General features: G+C 44.1%; 1 protein-coding gene across 3 annotated transcripts in view; it reads right to left on the bottom strand.

The window, feature by feature from the left end:
- GABRB3 (gamma-aminobutyric acid type A receptor subunit beta3) overlaps window positions 1-17846 on the bottom strand; it is a 227999-nt gene that overhangs the window by 79029 nt on the left and 131124 nt on the right. Inside the window, exon 1 of one of the 3 annotated variants that reach the window (XM_063596988.1) lies at window positions 4680-4985. The exons of the other annotated variants lie outside the window; for them this stretch is intronic. Coding sequence (XP_063453058.1) covers window positions 4680-4706 — 27 coding nt within the window. The 5' untranslated portion in view covers window positions 4707-4985. Of the gene's footprint in view, window positions 1-4679; window positions 4986-17846 lie in introns of those variants that run through there. 3 annotated transcript variants of the gene reach the window in all.

The following is a 17846-nucleotide window of genomic DNA, read 5'->3' as shown; positions in this document are numbered from 1 at the left end:
ACTGATAGTTTCCATGGAGCAGAGAGCCATGACCAAGAGTATTAACCGTGTCTTTTATTTCTGTATTCTGATGCTTTGATCTGCGACCCTGTGGACCTTGGACGAGGGCCCCTTCCAGGGCTGGCTAATTCCTAGAGACGGCTAGCAACTCTCCTAGGAGTGTACTTTTCACATGCAAACCAACCAATCCAGAACCCACACCCCAACCATCTCTTTTGTTTGTTTGTTTTTACAGTCCAGAGGTCTTTTATTTTTTATACCTATTATGCCATAAATTCATAGGGCATAGATTTCAGCGGCTTAGACTCCAATCACCTCTTTTACTGAGCTTGCACATTCTGGGGTCCCTATCACCCGCTTAAACTGCCCCAGGTCCAGGTAATGGACAACTAAAGACAGCCCCTGTGCCCCACGGGCCTGAAATTATTTAAATCAGCCAATTCTGAGCCTGCACACCCCGTGTCACCCATTCCTTCCCAGCAACCACAATAAAGGCATTTCCCCTCCCTCTGCTGCCTGACCCACCCTGGCACTCCCTGAGCAGCCCCCATGGCATGGTGTGGCTCCCTGCTGCTCCGGAACTGGAAGGAACACACTCTCCTCTCAATGGCAGTTGTCTCCTGATCTGTCGGCCTTGCCTGACCTAAATAATAATAAAACCTCCAGTTTAAAACACAAAGCCGCCTGTGAGGAAAACTAGCGTAGCAATGGTGAGTTCAAGGGGTAGAAGGGATGGTGTGCAGAGGCCTCCGAGGAGTGGACAGTGCTGAGTGGTGGGTAAAGCAAAGGCCTGAAAGGTTCTCGGACACTGGGCTGATGCAGAACATCAGGATGAGAATGCACCTTCACAGGGCATATTCCGCCCCTTCATCACCATTACCTTTCGCTGGTGTGGGCGGTGCACTGGAACTGAGGCGTGCAAAGCTGTGGTTTCACGACAAAAGGAGGATGTGTTAGTGGTGGCGACCACAGAGTTTCTCTACTATCACCCTCCATGTTACACTCGTATTGAAATAGAAGTTTCACTTGTTTCTTTCTTTACTCCTAACCCTGCAAGCTTACGCCTGAGTCGCGATGTCTAGCGCCCTTCTCAGAGTCCCTCCGGATGGGCTCGCACATGGCTTGCCACAAGAAGGGAGAGAACTTGTCAGTCAGCCCTGGGAGCCCGGCTGTCACTCACAGCCTGACAGCTCGGGCTCCGCGTCTTATTTTGGACTGTGTCGCTCTCCGCACCACCAGCAGCGCCTCTCAGTTTGGGTCTTTGAGATACTTTGAGACTTTAAAAGCTCCAAGGATTAAAGGAATATTGGCTGTGGGGAGCAGAGGGGCCACTGGATTCCTCACAGAACATGAAATGGAAATTAAGCCTTTGTTCTTTAACCTTAATGCTCGAGGTGGACTCAGGCGATGTCTGGGTACAAAAATAAGAAATGACTGGGAAGGGTGGAGCTTCTCAAAGAACAGCCAAGCTGGCCACTCTGGGGCAGGGTGGATCCCTGTTGCTATGGTTCCTGCTGGCTGACAAGGGGTTGGGGAGGTAGCAGTGGACACCAAATGAGACAGACTGTTGATATCGTTTACAGAAGCAGCCCGCGTCCTCCACCAGTTGAGTTGCTAACGTTCCCTCTTTTGCCAGACCCCCAGGCTGCACAAGAAACTATCTGTATCATTAGATACACGCCTGCCTTACTTTACTGTGCTTCACAGATACTGCATTTTTAACAAATTGAAGGTTTGTGGCAACCCAGCATTGAGCATGTAAGTTGAACAACACTGTTTTTCCAACAGCATATGCTCACTTCATGTCTCTGGGTCATATTTTGGTAATTTTCACAAGATTTCAATCTTAGTATTTCATTATTTTTATATTGGTTATGGTGACCTATAATCAGTGATATTTGATATTACTATTATTATCGCTCTGGGGCACCAGGAATAGCACCCATATAAGATGGCAAACATCGTACAAATGTTGTGTGTCCTCTGACTGATCTACCAACTGACCCTTAACCCTGTATCTCTCCCTCTCCTTGGGCCTCCCTATTCCCTCAGACACAACAATATCAACATTAGGCCAGTTAGTAGCCCTCCAACGGCCTCTAAGGGTTCAAGTGAAAGGAAGAGTCACCCATCTCTCATGGTAAATGAAAAACCAGAAATGATTAAGCTTAGTGAGGGAGGCAGGTCAAATGATTGATGTGCAAAAGATTTTTATAGGCCTAAAGTTAGGCCTTTTCTACCAGTTAGCCCAATTGTGAATGCAAAGAAAAAGTTTTAGTAGGAAATTAAAAGTGCTGCTCTGGGGAATGATAAGAAAGTCCAACAGCCTTACTGCTGATATGGATAGAATATCAAACCAGCCATAACGTTCCCTTAAGTCAAAGTTTAATCTGGAGTAAAATCCTAACTCTCTTCAATTCTGTGAAGGCTGAAAGAGGTAGGGCAGCTGCAGAAGAAAAGTTAGAAGATAGGAGAGATTGGTTCATGAGGTTTAAGCAATGAAGCCATTTCCATAACATAAAAGTGCAAGGTGAAGCAGCAAGTGCTGATGGAGAAGCTGCAGCAAGTTATCCAGAAGATCCTGCTAAAATCACTGATGAAGGTGGTTACACTAAACAACAGGTTTTCAGTGTAGACTTTGGAAGAAGTCTTTTCTAATGGAAGAAGAGGCCATGTAGGACTTTCATAGCAAGAGAGAAGAAGTCAATGTCTGGCTTCAGAGCTTCAAAGGACAGGCTGACTCTCTTGTTAGGGGCTAATTGCAGCTGCTGACTTTAAGTTGAAGCCAATGCTCACCCACCATTTTGAAAATCCCAGGGAGGGCCCTTAAGAATTCTGCTAATCTACTCCGCCTATGCTCAAAAAATGCAACAATAAAACCTGGGTGTCAACACATTTACAAAACTGAATATTTTTAACCCACAGTTGAGACCTTCTGCTCAGAAAAAACATTCCTTTCAAAATGTTACTGCTCATTTTCAATGTACCTGGTCACTCAAGAGCTCTAATGGATATGTACAAAGAGATGAATGTTGTTTTCATGTCTGCTAACACAACATCCATTCTGCAGCCCATAGATCAAGGAGAAACTGACTTTCAAGTTTTATAAAATATTTAAGAAATACATTTCACAAGGCTGTAGCTGCCATAGACAGTGATTCTTTTTACGGATCTGGGCAAAGTAAACTGAAAACATTCTGGAAAGGACTCACCATTCTAGATGTCAGTAAGAACATTCATGATTTATAGGAGGAGGTCAAAATATCAACACCAAGAGGAGTTTGGAAGATGTGGATTCCAGCCCTCATGGATGACTTTGAGGGGTTCAAGTCATTGCAGATGTGGTGGGAATAGCAACAGAACTAGAAGTGAAACTTGAAGATTTCCCTGAATTTCTGGAATCTCATGATTAAACTTGAATGAATGAGGAGCTGCTTCCTATGGATGAGCAAAGAGTGGTTTCTTGAGATGCAATCTACTCCTGGTGAGGATGTTGTGAACATTGTTGTAATGACAACAAAAGATTTAGAAGATTACATAAACTTAGTTGATAAAGCAGTGGCAGGGTTTGAGAGGACTGACTTCAATTTTGGAAGAAGTTCTACTCTGGGTAAAATGCTATCAAACAGCATCCAATGCTACAGAGAAATCTTTCATGAAAGGAATAGTCAAAGTAATAAATTTCATTGTTGTCTTAAACTGCCACAGCTTTCAGCAACCACCACCCTGATCTGCCAGCAGCCATCAACACTGAGGCAAGACCCTCCACCAGCAAAAAGATCATGACTCACTGAAGGCTCAGCTGATTGTTAGCACTTTTAGCAATACAGTATTTTCAATTAAGGTATGTATATTTTATAGACATAATGTTATTGGACAATTAATAGACTACTATGTAGTGTAAACATAACTTTTATATATCTTGGGAAACCAAAAAATTTGTGACTCACTTCATGATATTTGCTTTACAGCAATGGTCTGGAACAGAACCTGCAGTATCTCTGAGGGTGTGCCTGTATTTACTCAGTTATTCAGCAAATGTTTATTGAGTGCTTACCGCCTGCTAGGCAACTTGGGGGAGACGAAGATGAACCTGAGGCACTGTGAGCCCTCAGGGGCTGCCCATGTGGCAGAGACAATAATTGCAGGTTCCAACAATTCAAAAGCAATCTAGGTTAAGTGCTATACTAAACACGAAGGGATATGGCAATCAGAAAAAGAAGCCAATTCTGGGAAGGATGACTACAGGTGAATTCTTGGAAAAACAACCATCTGATCTAAACCTAGAAGTAAAAGATTCAGCTATGTGAAGGGAAGGGCGGCTGCCCCTGGAGGGCCAGTCTTGGGTATGGACATCTGGACGAAGCAGCTCCTGTTATCAACTGACCCTACACAGCTATTTTCGCAAAAACAAAAACAAAAACAGTGCCACAGGGCTAGGCAGAGGAGATGGCTCCACAGGGTGGACCTCACATTCTACCTAGGTTGGTGACCCCCCCAGGGTAGCTGAGGGAGCCCTAGAGAGACGAAAGGGGGCCAGCAGAGGCCTGAATCGGCAGTCCTCAAACGGAGGCTCTCAGGCCTTGGAAATCCGAGCTGGGAGGTGTGGGGGAGTCAGGTGCAAGAGCGAGCGCCTCCACTCCTTGTGACTGCCGAGAGCCCGCGTCCCCGACTTTTACCTCTTCTGTCTGGTAGGTGGCCCACATGGGGACACGAGGGAGTCTCCCGGTATCCCGGTGCTGAGGTCCCAAAGACTCCGAGAGCCTCCGCCACGCTAACCGGAAGTTGTGACGGTCGCTTCCTCTCCATCTCTGCTCTTTACAGGAGAGGCTGAAGCTCGGGGAGGCGCAGGGGTGGAGTGTGGGGAGAAGCAGCTCCCGGGAAACGCAGGGCTTTGCGAAGCGGCGGCAATCAGGGGCGGGGCCTGGAAAAGAGGGCAGCGCGGAAGCTTGACCCCGAGCGGGGAGGCGTGGTCTGTGGCTCGAAAGGCGTGGCCCGTAGCGGAAAAGGCGTGGCCCAGCTCAGGAGCCTGGCGGGCAAGCTCCTCCCTGTGCGCGGCGCTGTGCCGCGTGGAGAACCTCGCCCTGGGAGAGTGGGCCTGATTAGATGAGCACACACCGGGAAGAGACAGGCTGTCTCCTGGCACTGGCTCTTGGCTGTGGCACAACCAGCCTTATCAGCACATCTAGACCGAATGTGTTGGCAGGAGGAGGAGGGGGTATTGGTGGAGAGGTCAGAGCTTGCAAAAATAGCAGCTTCCAGTGGGGCTGCGGAGACACAGCCCCGTGTCCAGGGGATGCAGAAGTGTCCTCGTCCTCGGCTGTGGGTGAGCCCCACAAACCGAAGGTGGTAACACTCCACTTCTCACATCACCAAACTCTTCAGCCCTGGTGCAGCTTCTGAGTTCACCGAGCCCCTTCTGGTTATAATTAGATGTAACCTGACTTTAGAAAACTACAGTCTTAGTGGGAGTTGAGATTTATAGCCATTCAAGCATTTATAAAATATCCCTCCTGTAAATTAATTAACTGACACACTGAATGTGTGTTCACCAATACTGACTCAAACTTATTTTGTTAGCACGTGTCTCCATAGCCCTGGGCACCCTGAGAACGTTTGGCTTCTGGTTAAGGTGCAGCGCCAATCCTGAGATGGGGCTGGCCCTGGATGGATACAGTACTTAGAAGGCTGTAGGTAAAGGCAATGAGAGGTCCTGGCACCCCGCAACCCTCCACGACCTCTGCCACCCCATTTACTCAGCTGTTCAACCCCAAACCCTCACCAGGGAAGGCCGCTGGGGAAGCCCTTGTGGAGCAATTACCCTTGGACTCCTGCATTCCTCTGCCAGGCTCCCGGAGGTGAGGCTCTTTCCTCTGGGTGGGCAGGAGCCCAGGGCACCTGCAGAAACCTTCTGGGCCCCTGCTCTACCCAGTCCCTCTGTACCTGAAACAGCTGTCCACAGAAGGGAAAGCTGCCAGCACCTCTGGTTATACCGTGACAGGTTCCTGTGGACATTGCAGCCCTGGGATATGGGATTTAATGGAGAGTGCTCAGGCAGTGAGGAGGAAAACACAAGGGAATTCTCCAGTCTACTGGGAACTGGAACTCTCTGGAGCATGTGAGTTGTTTTGCTGAATTATAGTGGTTTGAACTATTGTAGTTTATCAAAATCATTAGATAAGATGTCTTGAATCAATACCTTTCTCTCATAAAAGCCTTCTGAAGAACTTAGAATCAGCATGAAGAAATATTCGAGCAAAGGGTCTTTCTTAAAAACAGAACCTTTCTTTAAAAAAAGGGTCTTGCTTAAAAACTTTGCAAACAAAATCACTTGAATTAAAAAGTCATTTATTCATCTTGGCTTATTTTGGGGATCATAAAGCCCTTTGATAATCTAATGAAATCGGGGGCCCTCTCCACAGAAAATACAATCTCTCTCAGTATTGGTGTGTGTATCAATCAGTTAGCACAAAACCCTGAAGTTCATGGGATGCGTGTTTTACAAGCTCAAATTGCTTTCAATACTAGTGGGTGGAGTTCCACAAATTTGTACATCATTTGCTTAGGATGTCTGCAGTGTTTTCCTATAGAAAAAAATATGACAAAAAGGGTTGTTAGGTTTCACTCCAGATTATCAAACCATTTCATGCTAAGGTAAGAAGCCACGGTTCCTGGTGAGACACGAGGACTAGCCCAGGCTCCCTGTTTTGGAGCCACAGTGCCGCTGGGAGGCGAGGAAAGTATTGCTGGACCTAGAAGCTGTAGAGGAAGCCCTGAGTGCCGGGAGCAGGCATTCTGGAATATGAGCCACCCACAAGTGAAGCATTTATACATAGTGACTGCCCTTTCAAAATCTCCTGAGAATATACAAGCAGCAGCAACAACAAAAATGAAAGCTCAGCTCATCTTTAGGTGTATAATTCAGGCAGCTCAGATGAATTGCAGTAAGACATATAAACAACAAAGTTTCCTCCTGCTTTTGCAAATCTCTTGGCGTTTATGACATTAAAATGACAAGAATACACATTTGAAAGTGGAAATATTGCTCATTATTCTGCAATTAAGTAATTGACTACATTCCTTAGCACAGGAAATGAAGAAAAAATTTACTATCCCTGAGAAAGAAATGCAATTTCTAAACCAAATTTAAATATTTAACTGCAGCTGTGAAAACCACAGGACACCTGCATTTGCATCTGGTTCAGCAAGTTTATGATACAAAACCTTGCAGGTAAGTTGTTCTCAGGTCAGGGAAGATGGAAAATTGTTTTGAGAAGATTACATAAGCCCTAGGTGGTGGTGACTTCCTTTGCAGTCATTCCTACAAGGAAGGTTAGGCTCAGGGAATCAGCACTTTTATTAACAAAATTTATTTTGGAAATTCCAATCTATTCCATTTAATGACCAAAAACTAAATATCTAACATCACAACCAACTCTCCTCCCACAACAGACTTCGATGGTATCTAGCTTTCCATTTGTTGACTCTATTTGATGTTTAATAATAAAACAGCTTCCTTCTCTGCCTCCCTCCATCTTGCTTTAAGCATTGATTATCAACCATAGGCCAAGAACCATACTTAGTGTTAGGGATCCAGAGATAAGGAAGACGGAATTGGTACCTTTAAAAAGCTCACAATCTAGTGGGGAGAAAGAAAAATGGATCCAAGTACAATAAGAGTGATTAGGAGAAGCAGCTTTGGAAGCGAAAGTGCTGAAGTCTCAAGTTGGCCTCCTACTGGCCCAGCAAGTGACAGGCGACCTCACTGTCTTATGCCTGTCACTGGATCTGTGAAGACTGCCTGCCACGCATTCTGAAGTCCTTAGCATGGGGAGGACATGGTGTGCTGAGTTAAGTGTACAGCAATGCAAAAGAAGTATATATGTAAGGGTCCTCTCACTCAGCCTAGGGCTGGCAGGAGAGGAGTCCAGTTACTGAGGCTTTTCAGCCTTTATACCTGCCGAAAGGCAGAGTGTGCATTTATTCATCCATCTAAATGCTAAATGTAGTCAGAAGATGAAGTAGTCACCTCTGTATGAAATCTGAAAGGGCTGGTGAAAAGAGATATAAGTCTCCCAGGCCCCTAAAGCCATCTGAAAAGCTGGCATAGGATAGGAATTATTTTGAAAATGTTTTTCTTTATAAGTCTAAAAAGATACTTTTCTGGAGTCAAGTAAGTTTGAAAAGCAAAATGATTGCACTGACCTACATTCAGAGGACAAATACATTGTACTGTGAGAAGAACTCTGGAGAATTCAACCTAAGCCAATGAGAACCAGGGAAATGTAAGAGAGATGCCCTTCACTAAATAAACTGTTCATGCAGGTGCTTGTTTGCCGACGGTGTTGAGTGTGCTGGAGCAAAATGTGTCAGACTCGCTGGGTGACACCCTTGCCATGTGCCTTACTTGGGAAAGTTATCTAATTATTCTGAGCCTTAGCAACCTCTTGTGTAAAAATGAAACTAAAAATGCTCCTTTTGCAAAAGTGCTGTAGCCATTAATTGATCTAACAATGCTTAACACAGTGCTGGATTCATAACAGGCATTTGGAAAATTGTACTTTCTCTTGTCTCAAGAGCAGGGCCAGTCACCCCTGAAAGAAGACCCTCCAGAACCGAATGAAAAAGGACCCTCTTTATTAGCTGCCCCCAGCCCCACTATTCTACAGCAAGTACACACCAAACCACAAATGAAAATGTGCTGTGTTTTCCTGAGATGCAGGTGAAGAAATCCCAGCCCAATGGTGTAGAATTCCCAAAATTATCTGGAGCAGGCTTCACCCTTTGCTCTCAAATCCCAAGTTTCATCGTCTACTCAATATCCAAATGCAATACAAGCTTGTTTCCTGAAATGTATCAGGTCACTAGCTTTTTTTCATAAAACATTTTTTCTGCTGTGAATTACTTTGAAATTATAAATTAAAATTAAACACAAATTTATAAAAGAGCTACAGTGCTAATCAAAATGAAACCACCACCAGCCATCCTACTGCAGCTGACCCTAACAGCCACCCTTCCAGTGCTCCAGGACTCACCTCCCACCCACTCTCTCTTCCCTGTACCTTTAGAAAACCCCATCCTATAGTCAAGTGTAATGCCCAACCTGTTATTACTAACCCTGTTTTTAGACTCTCCTCTTTCCTTTAATCACCTAGCCTTGTTTCCACCTGAATTGACTCTCCCTTAGCTAAGACAGCCAGACAGACTCCATCTTGGCTCTTTCACCGGCAGCCCCTTCCTCAAGGACTTAACTTGTGCAAGCTGACTCCCAGCACATCCAAGAATGCAATTAACTGATAAGATACTGTGGCGAGCAATATCTGCAGTTCCCAGGAATTCGTCTGATTGATAACGCCCAAAGCCCCACGTCTATCACCTTGTAATAGTCTTAAAGCCCCTGCACCTGGAACTGTTTACTTTCCTGTAACCATTTATCCTTCTAACTTTTTTGCCTACTTTATTTCTGTAAAATTGTTTTAACTAGACCCCCTTCCCCTTTCTAAACCAAAGTATAAAAGAAAATGTAGCCCCTTCTTCAGGGCTGAAAGAACTTTGAGCGTTAGCCGTCTCTTGGCCGCCGGCTAAATAAACGGACTCTTAATTCGTCTCAAAGTGTGGCGTTTTCTCTAACTCGCTCAGGTACAACAAAGTGACTCCTCCATATAAGGAACATTTTCAATAAGCATTCCCTCTGCAGCCTCCTTTAGTTGTAAGTTGGTGACCTACTGTAGCCTTTTTTTGGAGAGGTTTATTCTTCTCCCAAACTGGGCACCAAAGAGCTAAGGGAGAGGGGCACCCCCCTTTCCCACTCCTGATCAGCCTCTGGGTCTTCGTTCTTCCACTGCTGTCTCTGGCCCATTCTACTTTCCTGGGATTTGGATGCATTGATCCCACTGCCTTCTGAACCTTTCCATCCAGATGCCCCACATGCAACCCAAGATCATCATGTCCAAAATTAACTCACTGTCTTCGTGCCTCAAATGTGTTCACCCACCCGCCCACTCACGCAACCCAACCCAAACCAGAAGCAATATACCAGCCTCTTTCATTCTCACCCTAACCTCCAACAATCATTCAGCCACTATGTTCTGTTGATACTATTTCCTAAAAATCTTTCATCTCTAGAATGGGATCATGAGGTCAGCTGCAGTGCTGAGGGCTGGAGTGTTTACACTGATGTCGCCATGGCAACGGATTAGAGGATGAGTGCCTAGACTCACAAATTGCATCCCAGAAGCATGTTACCCATGGTGTCTAGAGTATGGAGGTCAAATACCAAACCTCAGACATGTTATGGGTTAAATAGAATAATATAGGGAATGACCAGATGCCTCACACTCTATAAGGGAGCAGATGTTCCAACTCAACACAATATTATATGAATGAATTTCTGGAATGTGCTGGTAAACTGCAGAGTCATTGCATACTCTCCTTTATTTAAAACAGGTATTTATCTGAACAATACTCACTAAATACGTGTGTATATATGTGTTTGTGTGTGTATGTATACATACACACATATATACACACATATTTAGAGAGAGAAAAAACTTTAAAAATTATATATCTCTCTAAATATTAGATAATCTCTAAAGATTAGATAATTTTCCCAAGTAAGAGATATATGTATCTCTAAATATATATATATACATATATATACATATATGTACATATATATATATATTTAGAGAGGAAGAGAGAGAGACTTTATATGTTGAAACATATGTGTACTAATCAAAGCCATAGTTTTATTTTCCGGCAACTATCTTTAATTAAGAGAATTCCAAAAGGGAATGCAGTGACTCCAGTGATATCATTCTTCCAAAGATGCTCTGAGAACTGGCTGTGAAAAACATCCATATTGCTTGGACAAGGCACCCTCAATCTCCATATTTCAAAGGTACTTGAACTGGGTGAACATTACCCCTGGAGACTGGCGAGTGATTCATCCCCATTCTGACTGTGAGACGTGTATCAGGCTGGATGATCCATGCCTCTGTGCTCTTCCCCTGCTTAAACATAGCTCCTGCAGATGACCATAAGGTTAAGAATTCTATGTTCTTAAATAGTGATGGTCCTCTCTTGGGTGGCATGATTTATGGAGTTTGTGTTATTAGATTTGCTAAACTGAGTATCACTTAAAATTACTTCTCTGAATCCCTTCAAGAGAGCAGACAAGGCAAAAAAAAAAAAATGCTTAAACAGAAACAAAGACGTTTATTTATCAGGAGGAATAATTTCTGATATTTGGCACAAGTGAATGCCAGAACCATACCAGTCAACCTTTCTTAATGGGTTTTTTACTCCCTTTCATTTACAGAATGAGTATTTCTGTCTTAAGACCGCTCCCATACCCTTACACTGTGAAAATTCAATTGCCCTTTGATTTCATATATATGCATCTAGATCAGGATTTGTCAATGGATTTCCTCACCTCAAAGACAAATCACGTGGATTAGTGATGCCACACATTTTAGAGTTCTTTCAATGTCTGAGATGTGCTATTTTTAGAGAGCAAGTCTATTCATTTCTGAGATCATGCCTATTTCTAGTTTCTGTGCAGAACTTATTAGATTATTGCTGTTAGATAAATCACAATATCAACAGTACTGCACTTAATATAGCCGAGAAATATTAGTTTGATAGTTGTCTTTTCTGAATTGCTATTAATTGGATAAATATTTGGATGGACATCTCTGCAAGGCATTGCATAAAGCAGCCCTTTCCTCTGGAATACTGTAATCAAAGCCCAGGTAGCCAGAAAGGAACTACCATGCAGGTTTCATACACCCAATCAAGCACAGTGCCGAAGGAGGGAAAACACAAGTGTTAACCTTTAGATTGGAGAATAACAGCACCTTATTTCTACTTTTTGAACAAAGGACCTTGTACTTTCATTTTGCACTAGGCCCCTCAAATTAGGTAGCTGGCCCTGCTTGTGAACTAACCTTGTCCTTTGTCTCTGACCATTCAGATCCATGTCTTCCTCCAGCATCCATGGCACCAACTAGCTAGCTTGTAATTAGGGCAAAACAGACTCTCCACCATTCTGGACACATGCTCTCCTGCCTTTCCTCCGACCTAAATGGCTCATCTTCTTTGCTACTCCCTCCAATTCTGCCTCTTCTTTTTAATGCTAGAGGGCCCCAGCGCTCCTCTTTTTATGCCACCATCCACCCACCCTTTCCACCAGACCCTGGTCTCTTCTCTATCTGCACTCCCTCCCTTAAGTGATTGCCTCTAGCTGCATGGCTGATCCTGATCATTCCATCTATATGCTTAGAATTCCTAAATGTTGTCTCCAACCAAATTTTTAAATCAAACTCCAGAATCAACTCAACACATTCAAATGGAATTATTGATCTTACTCTCAAAACCAATCCACTTGTGGTCTTCCCAGTTCACACAACGGCATTCTCTCCTTGCAGTTACTCAAGCCAACATTTCTGGAGTCATTTTTCACTCATCTCTTCTCTCACATTCTTCATCAATCTGTCTGAAATTCTATTGACCCCATGTTAAACACAGACACAGGTTCCACCATACCTTATCACCACTGTTTCTACCACCCTTGTCAAACACACCATCTCTCCCCATTCCTAGTCTAGGGGTGTCCTAACTGGGTCCTTGCACTCTTCTCTCCCACGGTCTTGTTCCCATCGGAGCAACCAGAATGATTAATGAACAATTGAAGTCAGATCATTTGCTCTCCTGTTCAAAACCCTACAGTGGCTCCCTGCCTAAGTAAAGCCTAAGTCAACATGCTCTGGCCCACTTAGCATCTCTCTGACCTCACCTCTCATTATTGTCACCTTTGCTAGCTTAGTTCTGGCAACAACACCCTCTACGTTGCTCCTCAAACAACCCAGGCATCCTTCCACTTTGCATTCGCTGTTCCTTCTGCCTTGAACTCTCTTTCCCCTAACAACCTTCTCCTGACTTCCTTACCTTAGTCAAGTCTGCTCAGATTCACCCTCCTGACAGTGGCAACCCGCACCCTCTACACGCTCCCATCCTCTTAATCCTAATCATACTCTAGATGATAGGTTTATTTATTGCACTTATTTATTATGTTTCTTTCCTTTTTCCCCCTGCTAGAACATCAGCTGCATGAGTGCAGGAAATTCTTTCTCTTTGGTTCGTAGACGTATCTGCAGCATCTAGGATGGTGCTGAGCACAAATTAGGCATTGCATAAAAATCTACTGAACAAGTGTGTAGAAGTTCTGTATAACCTGGTTGTTGGTGTGTCCCTTCAGAAAAGATCTGTATGTTTTTACAGAGGTGTTCCAGATTGGTTGATAGCCTTGGATTACTTCCAGTGAAAATGTCTCTGCAGCTTAAAGTTAAACCCCAAATCCAGATTAGCACAGGCATGGGATACAAATTCTTGGGGCAGACGTTGTCTTGGCCACCTGAAGCATTAGCGAGACAGACACATTTCCTTGTTTGATAGTTGGCGACCATTGTTCTAGAACACCCTTTTACTGTGTACCTCTTTGATTGCACCAGCTCTATGAGGACTCCATTTCAGCCCTCTGCTTGGAGGACTTGCCTAGTCCCTAGCCTCCTGTTTCTGCCTAGCCACTGACACCAAGCCACTTGGTTACCAAGGGCAAAAGACCTCAGGCTTTCCATCCTCCAAGTGCAGCTTACAATGCTTTCACTCTTAGCTGGGACTTCCTATTATTTTCTTATGAATTAAGTAATATATTTAAATAATGTGCATTATAATTCATCTGCCATTTCTAGTGGCTTTATATGGAGAGTTCTTTAGAATTGGTAGTCAATCATATTTCTGGACACTGAAGTCCCCATCCCTCATCAGCCCACCAGGGTTCTGAACTTGGTCCAAGCCTGGTCAGAGCAAGGTCACACAATGACCCCCAGAGGGCACTCTTTTGTCCTCATCCTACTCAATATCTAGGCAGATGCAGCAGGGCTGAGAGCTTGTTCTCTTTATGCCTGTCTGCCCAGTCTCTGTGATACCTGCTCCTCTTGCCTTTTTACTTCACTGGCTGGCTGCTCTGCTCAGGGCTCCCAGGATAGACGGCACCTCTGTTCTAGGTCTAAAGGTTAGATTACCTCAGTTGAGCCCTGCTCCTTCCTTCCTCTCTTCCAAGGTGATCTCAATCATTCCTAAGATGTTTGACAAAAACCATAGCTGATGACACCCATTTCTGGCTGAAGGCCGGAGACCCCTCTGAGTGCCAATCCCTTATCCAGCTGCTCTTCTGACAGCACTACTTTGTAGTCTCTTTGTCATCTTTATTCCTTCTCTTTCCTTGTTTCCTAATCCAGTTCCAAGACCCACCCCAGTTGCCTTGAGTCAGAATCCCAGGAGGTAAAGCCTAAGCCTGGCATTTTTTTAAAAGCTCCATTTGGAATTTTTATTTTTGCATGTAATCAGTCTTTATGACATTAATACATATTCTGGTCACTATTTTGATTTAAACCTTTCAACTTCACTCAAATCAGAAAATTCTATTTCCTGAAATCAACAGTCTATATTTAGAAACATGCACATGTGTGCTGAGCCACTGGCAGAGGAACAGCCCCCACCACGCTCCGCCGGGAACTAGGAAGAGTCTGTTCCGGTGAGGTGCAAGAACACAGTCTTCCACTCGCTTCTGGGATTCTAGTGGATGTCAATATGGTCTTGCTGCAAACCGTTTCAAGCGGGTCTCCAAAAAGCCATCAATGTCATGTCAACACCTGACATGACAGCAAGAAGACACAGGTCATGGCTCTAGCATCACCGGTTTTCAGATGGTTCTCATGGCAGCACAGGTGTCTGAGGATGGCCTCAGCATGAGGACCTGCCTTCGTCCAGGGCCTGATGCTATAATAATCATGGCCATCAACCCAATGCCCGTTGTTAATTCCAAAATGACTAGGTGTTTCAGTAAAACTAAGAACAGAAATGAATACTTCAGAATACAGTAGACCCCCTGTATCTGTTAATTCTCATCTGTGGAGTCAAACCAAGCTCAGATGGAAAATATTTGAAAAAAAAAAAAAAAAGATGGTTATGTCTGTACCAAACAGGTACATTTTTTTCCTGTAATTATTCCCTAAACAATACAGTATAGCAACTATTTACATGGCATTTACATTTTATTAGGAATTATGAGAATAGAGATGATTTAATGCATACGAGAGGATATGTGTAGGATATATGCAAACACTACATCATTTTATATCAAGGACTTGAGCATCTGTGGGTTTTAGTATGCTCAAGGGGTCCTGGAACCAATCCTTCAAGGATATGGAGGGAAAACTGTACATACCCAGTACCTGTTAACTTTGCTTGCTGGCTCCTATCATTATGTAAAGGATACTTCCATATCCTACAGTGTATTCACATAGTGTATTCATATAGAAATCCCTTGCTCTTGTGAAATTCAGACATGCCAGTACATTCGATTTCTTTAAGCTGTTGGGTAATGATTGTGTTTGTTTTAATTCCTCTAATATCTGCTCCTGGTAAATGTAAACAGATGTTTCTAATTATTCCCTTTCAGTGATGATGCACACATATCAGGCAGGCAGATGGAAGATTTAGGTTTCACAAAAAGAAGGTGAAATGTCTATGATGCCAACAAGAGTTGTGAATGGATGATTTTCATTGTAAAAATCGCCATATTTTGGTTTGAAAGTCAGTAAATAAACAAGAACTATTAAATTACTCAAAACGGAGAGCATTGTTTTAATAAAGCAGGGCACTCCCTCAGCTACAAGCTGTAGTCCTGTTAAACTTTAGCATAACATCTCACACTATTCATATTCAAATGAGCTCGAGGGAGTTATGACAGAGGTATGGACCAGCCAAGCCAACTTGAGGCCACTGAATGCAAACTTTCCAGTAGCATTCAGATGGTGATTTAAAGTATCAAAACGTTGGCCGGGCGCGGTGGCTCATGCCTGTAATACCAGCACTTTGGGAGGCCGAGGCAGGCAGATCACGAGGTCAGGAGATTGAGACCATGGTGGCTAACACAGTGAAACCCCATCTATACTAAAAATACAAAAAATTAGCTGGGTGTGGTGGCGGGCGTCTATAGTCCCAGCTTCTAGGGAGGCTGAGGCAGGACAATGGCATGAACCCGGGAGGTGGAGCTTGCAGTGAGCTGAGATCACGCCACTGCACTCCAGCCTGGGCGACAGAGCGAGACTCCGTCTCAAAAAAAAAAAGTAGCAAAAGGTCTCTATTCACCATGGCACTGGTTAAAGCATCAACTATCAAGTTAATTGTACCTTTTCCTGATTTTGTGAGTAAGGTTGGATATTAAAATATAGGTTTTCCATATGTGAGAGTTGCCTCAAGTTGGATAGCAGCTAGACGATTTTTACTGTGAGACCAATAATTCAAAGTGTCCTTTATGTTTCTCATTCCTTTGCAGGCACTGCACAGCCAGGATTCAGCCACCGCGGAGATGATTACACAGTTTAGAGATACACTGTCCAAACCTCCCATGAGTTTGGAATTGTGCATGCCAGATTCAGTTGTAACATAACCAGAGATGTCAATTCATTAGCTGCTGTGTTAATCAGAATTAGGGTTTATAATTTATAACCGGCAATATAATTAACAGATGGTAATTTAATCAGTCATGATTCACTTGCTTTACGTTCACCTTTAAAACTGTGAAACTGATGTCACTTAAAATGTATAGGATGTGATGTCACAAAAGCTGCAATCCTTTTGACTGTCTCCTGCTATGCCCTGGCTCAAAATCCAACACCCTCTTCTAACCTTGTCCAGGAGCAAGGTTAAACAGAACAGTATGAGGAGTGGCGAACATCTATGAAGATCCGTAGACTCCCATCTCAGCCTCTATAGCACTACAGCCCATTATCAAATATACCTTTATGAATGACAGCCTGCAATTATCAGATCGCCTTCTGACGCAGGACATGAGGCGGAGAAATAACACCTAGAACTTGCTCGCTGCATGCTACGACTTCCCAGAGCTGGAGCCACGTTGGGAGACTCTGCAGAGAAGGCTTGCTTCAGCCAGCTGGCATTTCCCCTCACCTCTCTGGGATGCCTTCCCTCTGGCACTGGCCAGAGGAAGGCAAGACACTGAAGGGAGAGGAAAGTGAATTGACTGGCATAGCTGAGGTTCAAAACTGACACTAAAGGAGAAGGGTGCTGAAGTGCAGGAGCCAGCATTCCTATGGAATACAAACTCTTGGTTAGAATGAAGGTTTCCAGCATTCTATTTTTGCCCCTCAACTGTCCTTGATTGAAGCCTTTGGACCTGACAGGTAGATCACATCTGCCTCTGGTCATTTCCATCAGCACTGCCTGTGGGCCACACTTACCATGCCGACACTACCCTACCAGTTCATGGCTGGGCCATGGCCAGATGCCCCTTGGCTTCCCTGGCTGTGATGGAGGACAGCTGACAGCAAGACCCATACTGATGTCCTGCACTAATGAAGTGGCATCAGGAATAAAGAACAGGGAAAATAGACAGCTGACCCTTGAACAACACAGGTTTGAACTGTAGGGGCCCACTTATACACAGATTGTTTTACTTTTTCTTCTCTTTCTTTTTTTTTTTTTAGAGACAAGGTCTCACTGTGTCACCCAAGCTAGAGTGCAGTGACTCGATCATAGCTCACTGAAGCCTTAAACTCCTGGGTTCAAGCAATCCTCCCAACTCAGCCTCTCAAGTAGCTGGGACTACAGGCCCTCACCTCTGTGCCCAGTTAATTTGTTAAAGAATTTTTTGCGAGACAGGGTCTCATCATGTTGCCCAGGCCAGTCTTGAACTCCCAGCCGCAAGCAATCCTTCTGCCTCGGTCTCCCAAAGCACTGGCATAACAGGCATAAGCCAC

The sequence above is a fragment of the Pan paniscus genome, chromosome 16 (assembly GCF_029289425.2).
Source record: "Pan paniscus chromosome 16, NHGRI_mPanPan1-v2.0_pri, whole genome shotgun sequence".
NCBI classification, from domain to species: Eukaryota; Metazoa; Chordata; class Mammalia; order Primates; family Hominidae; genus Pan; species Pan paniscus.
The sequence above is the reverse complement of the archived record's forward strand: the minus strand, read 5'-3'. Positions and strand labels throughout refer to the sequence as shown.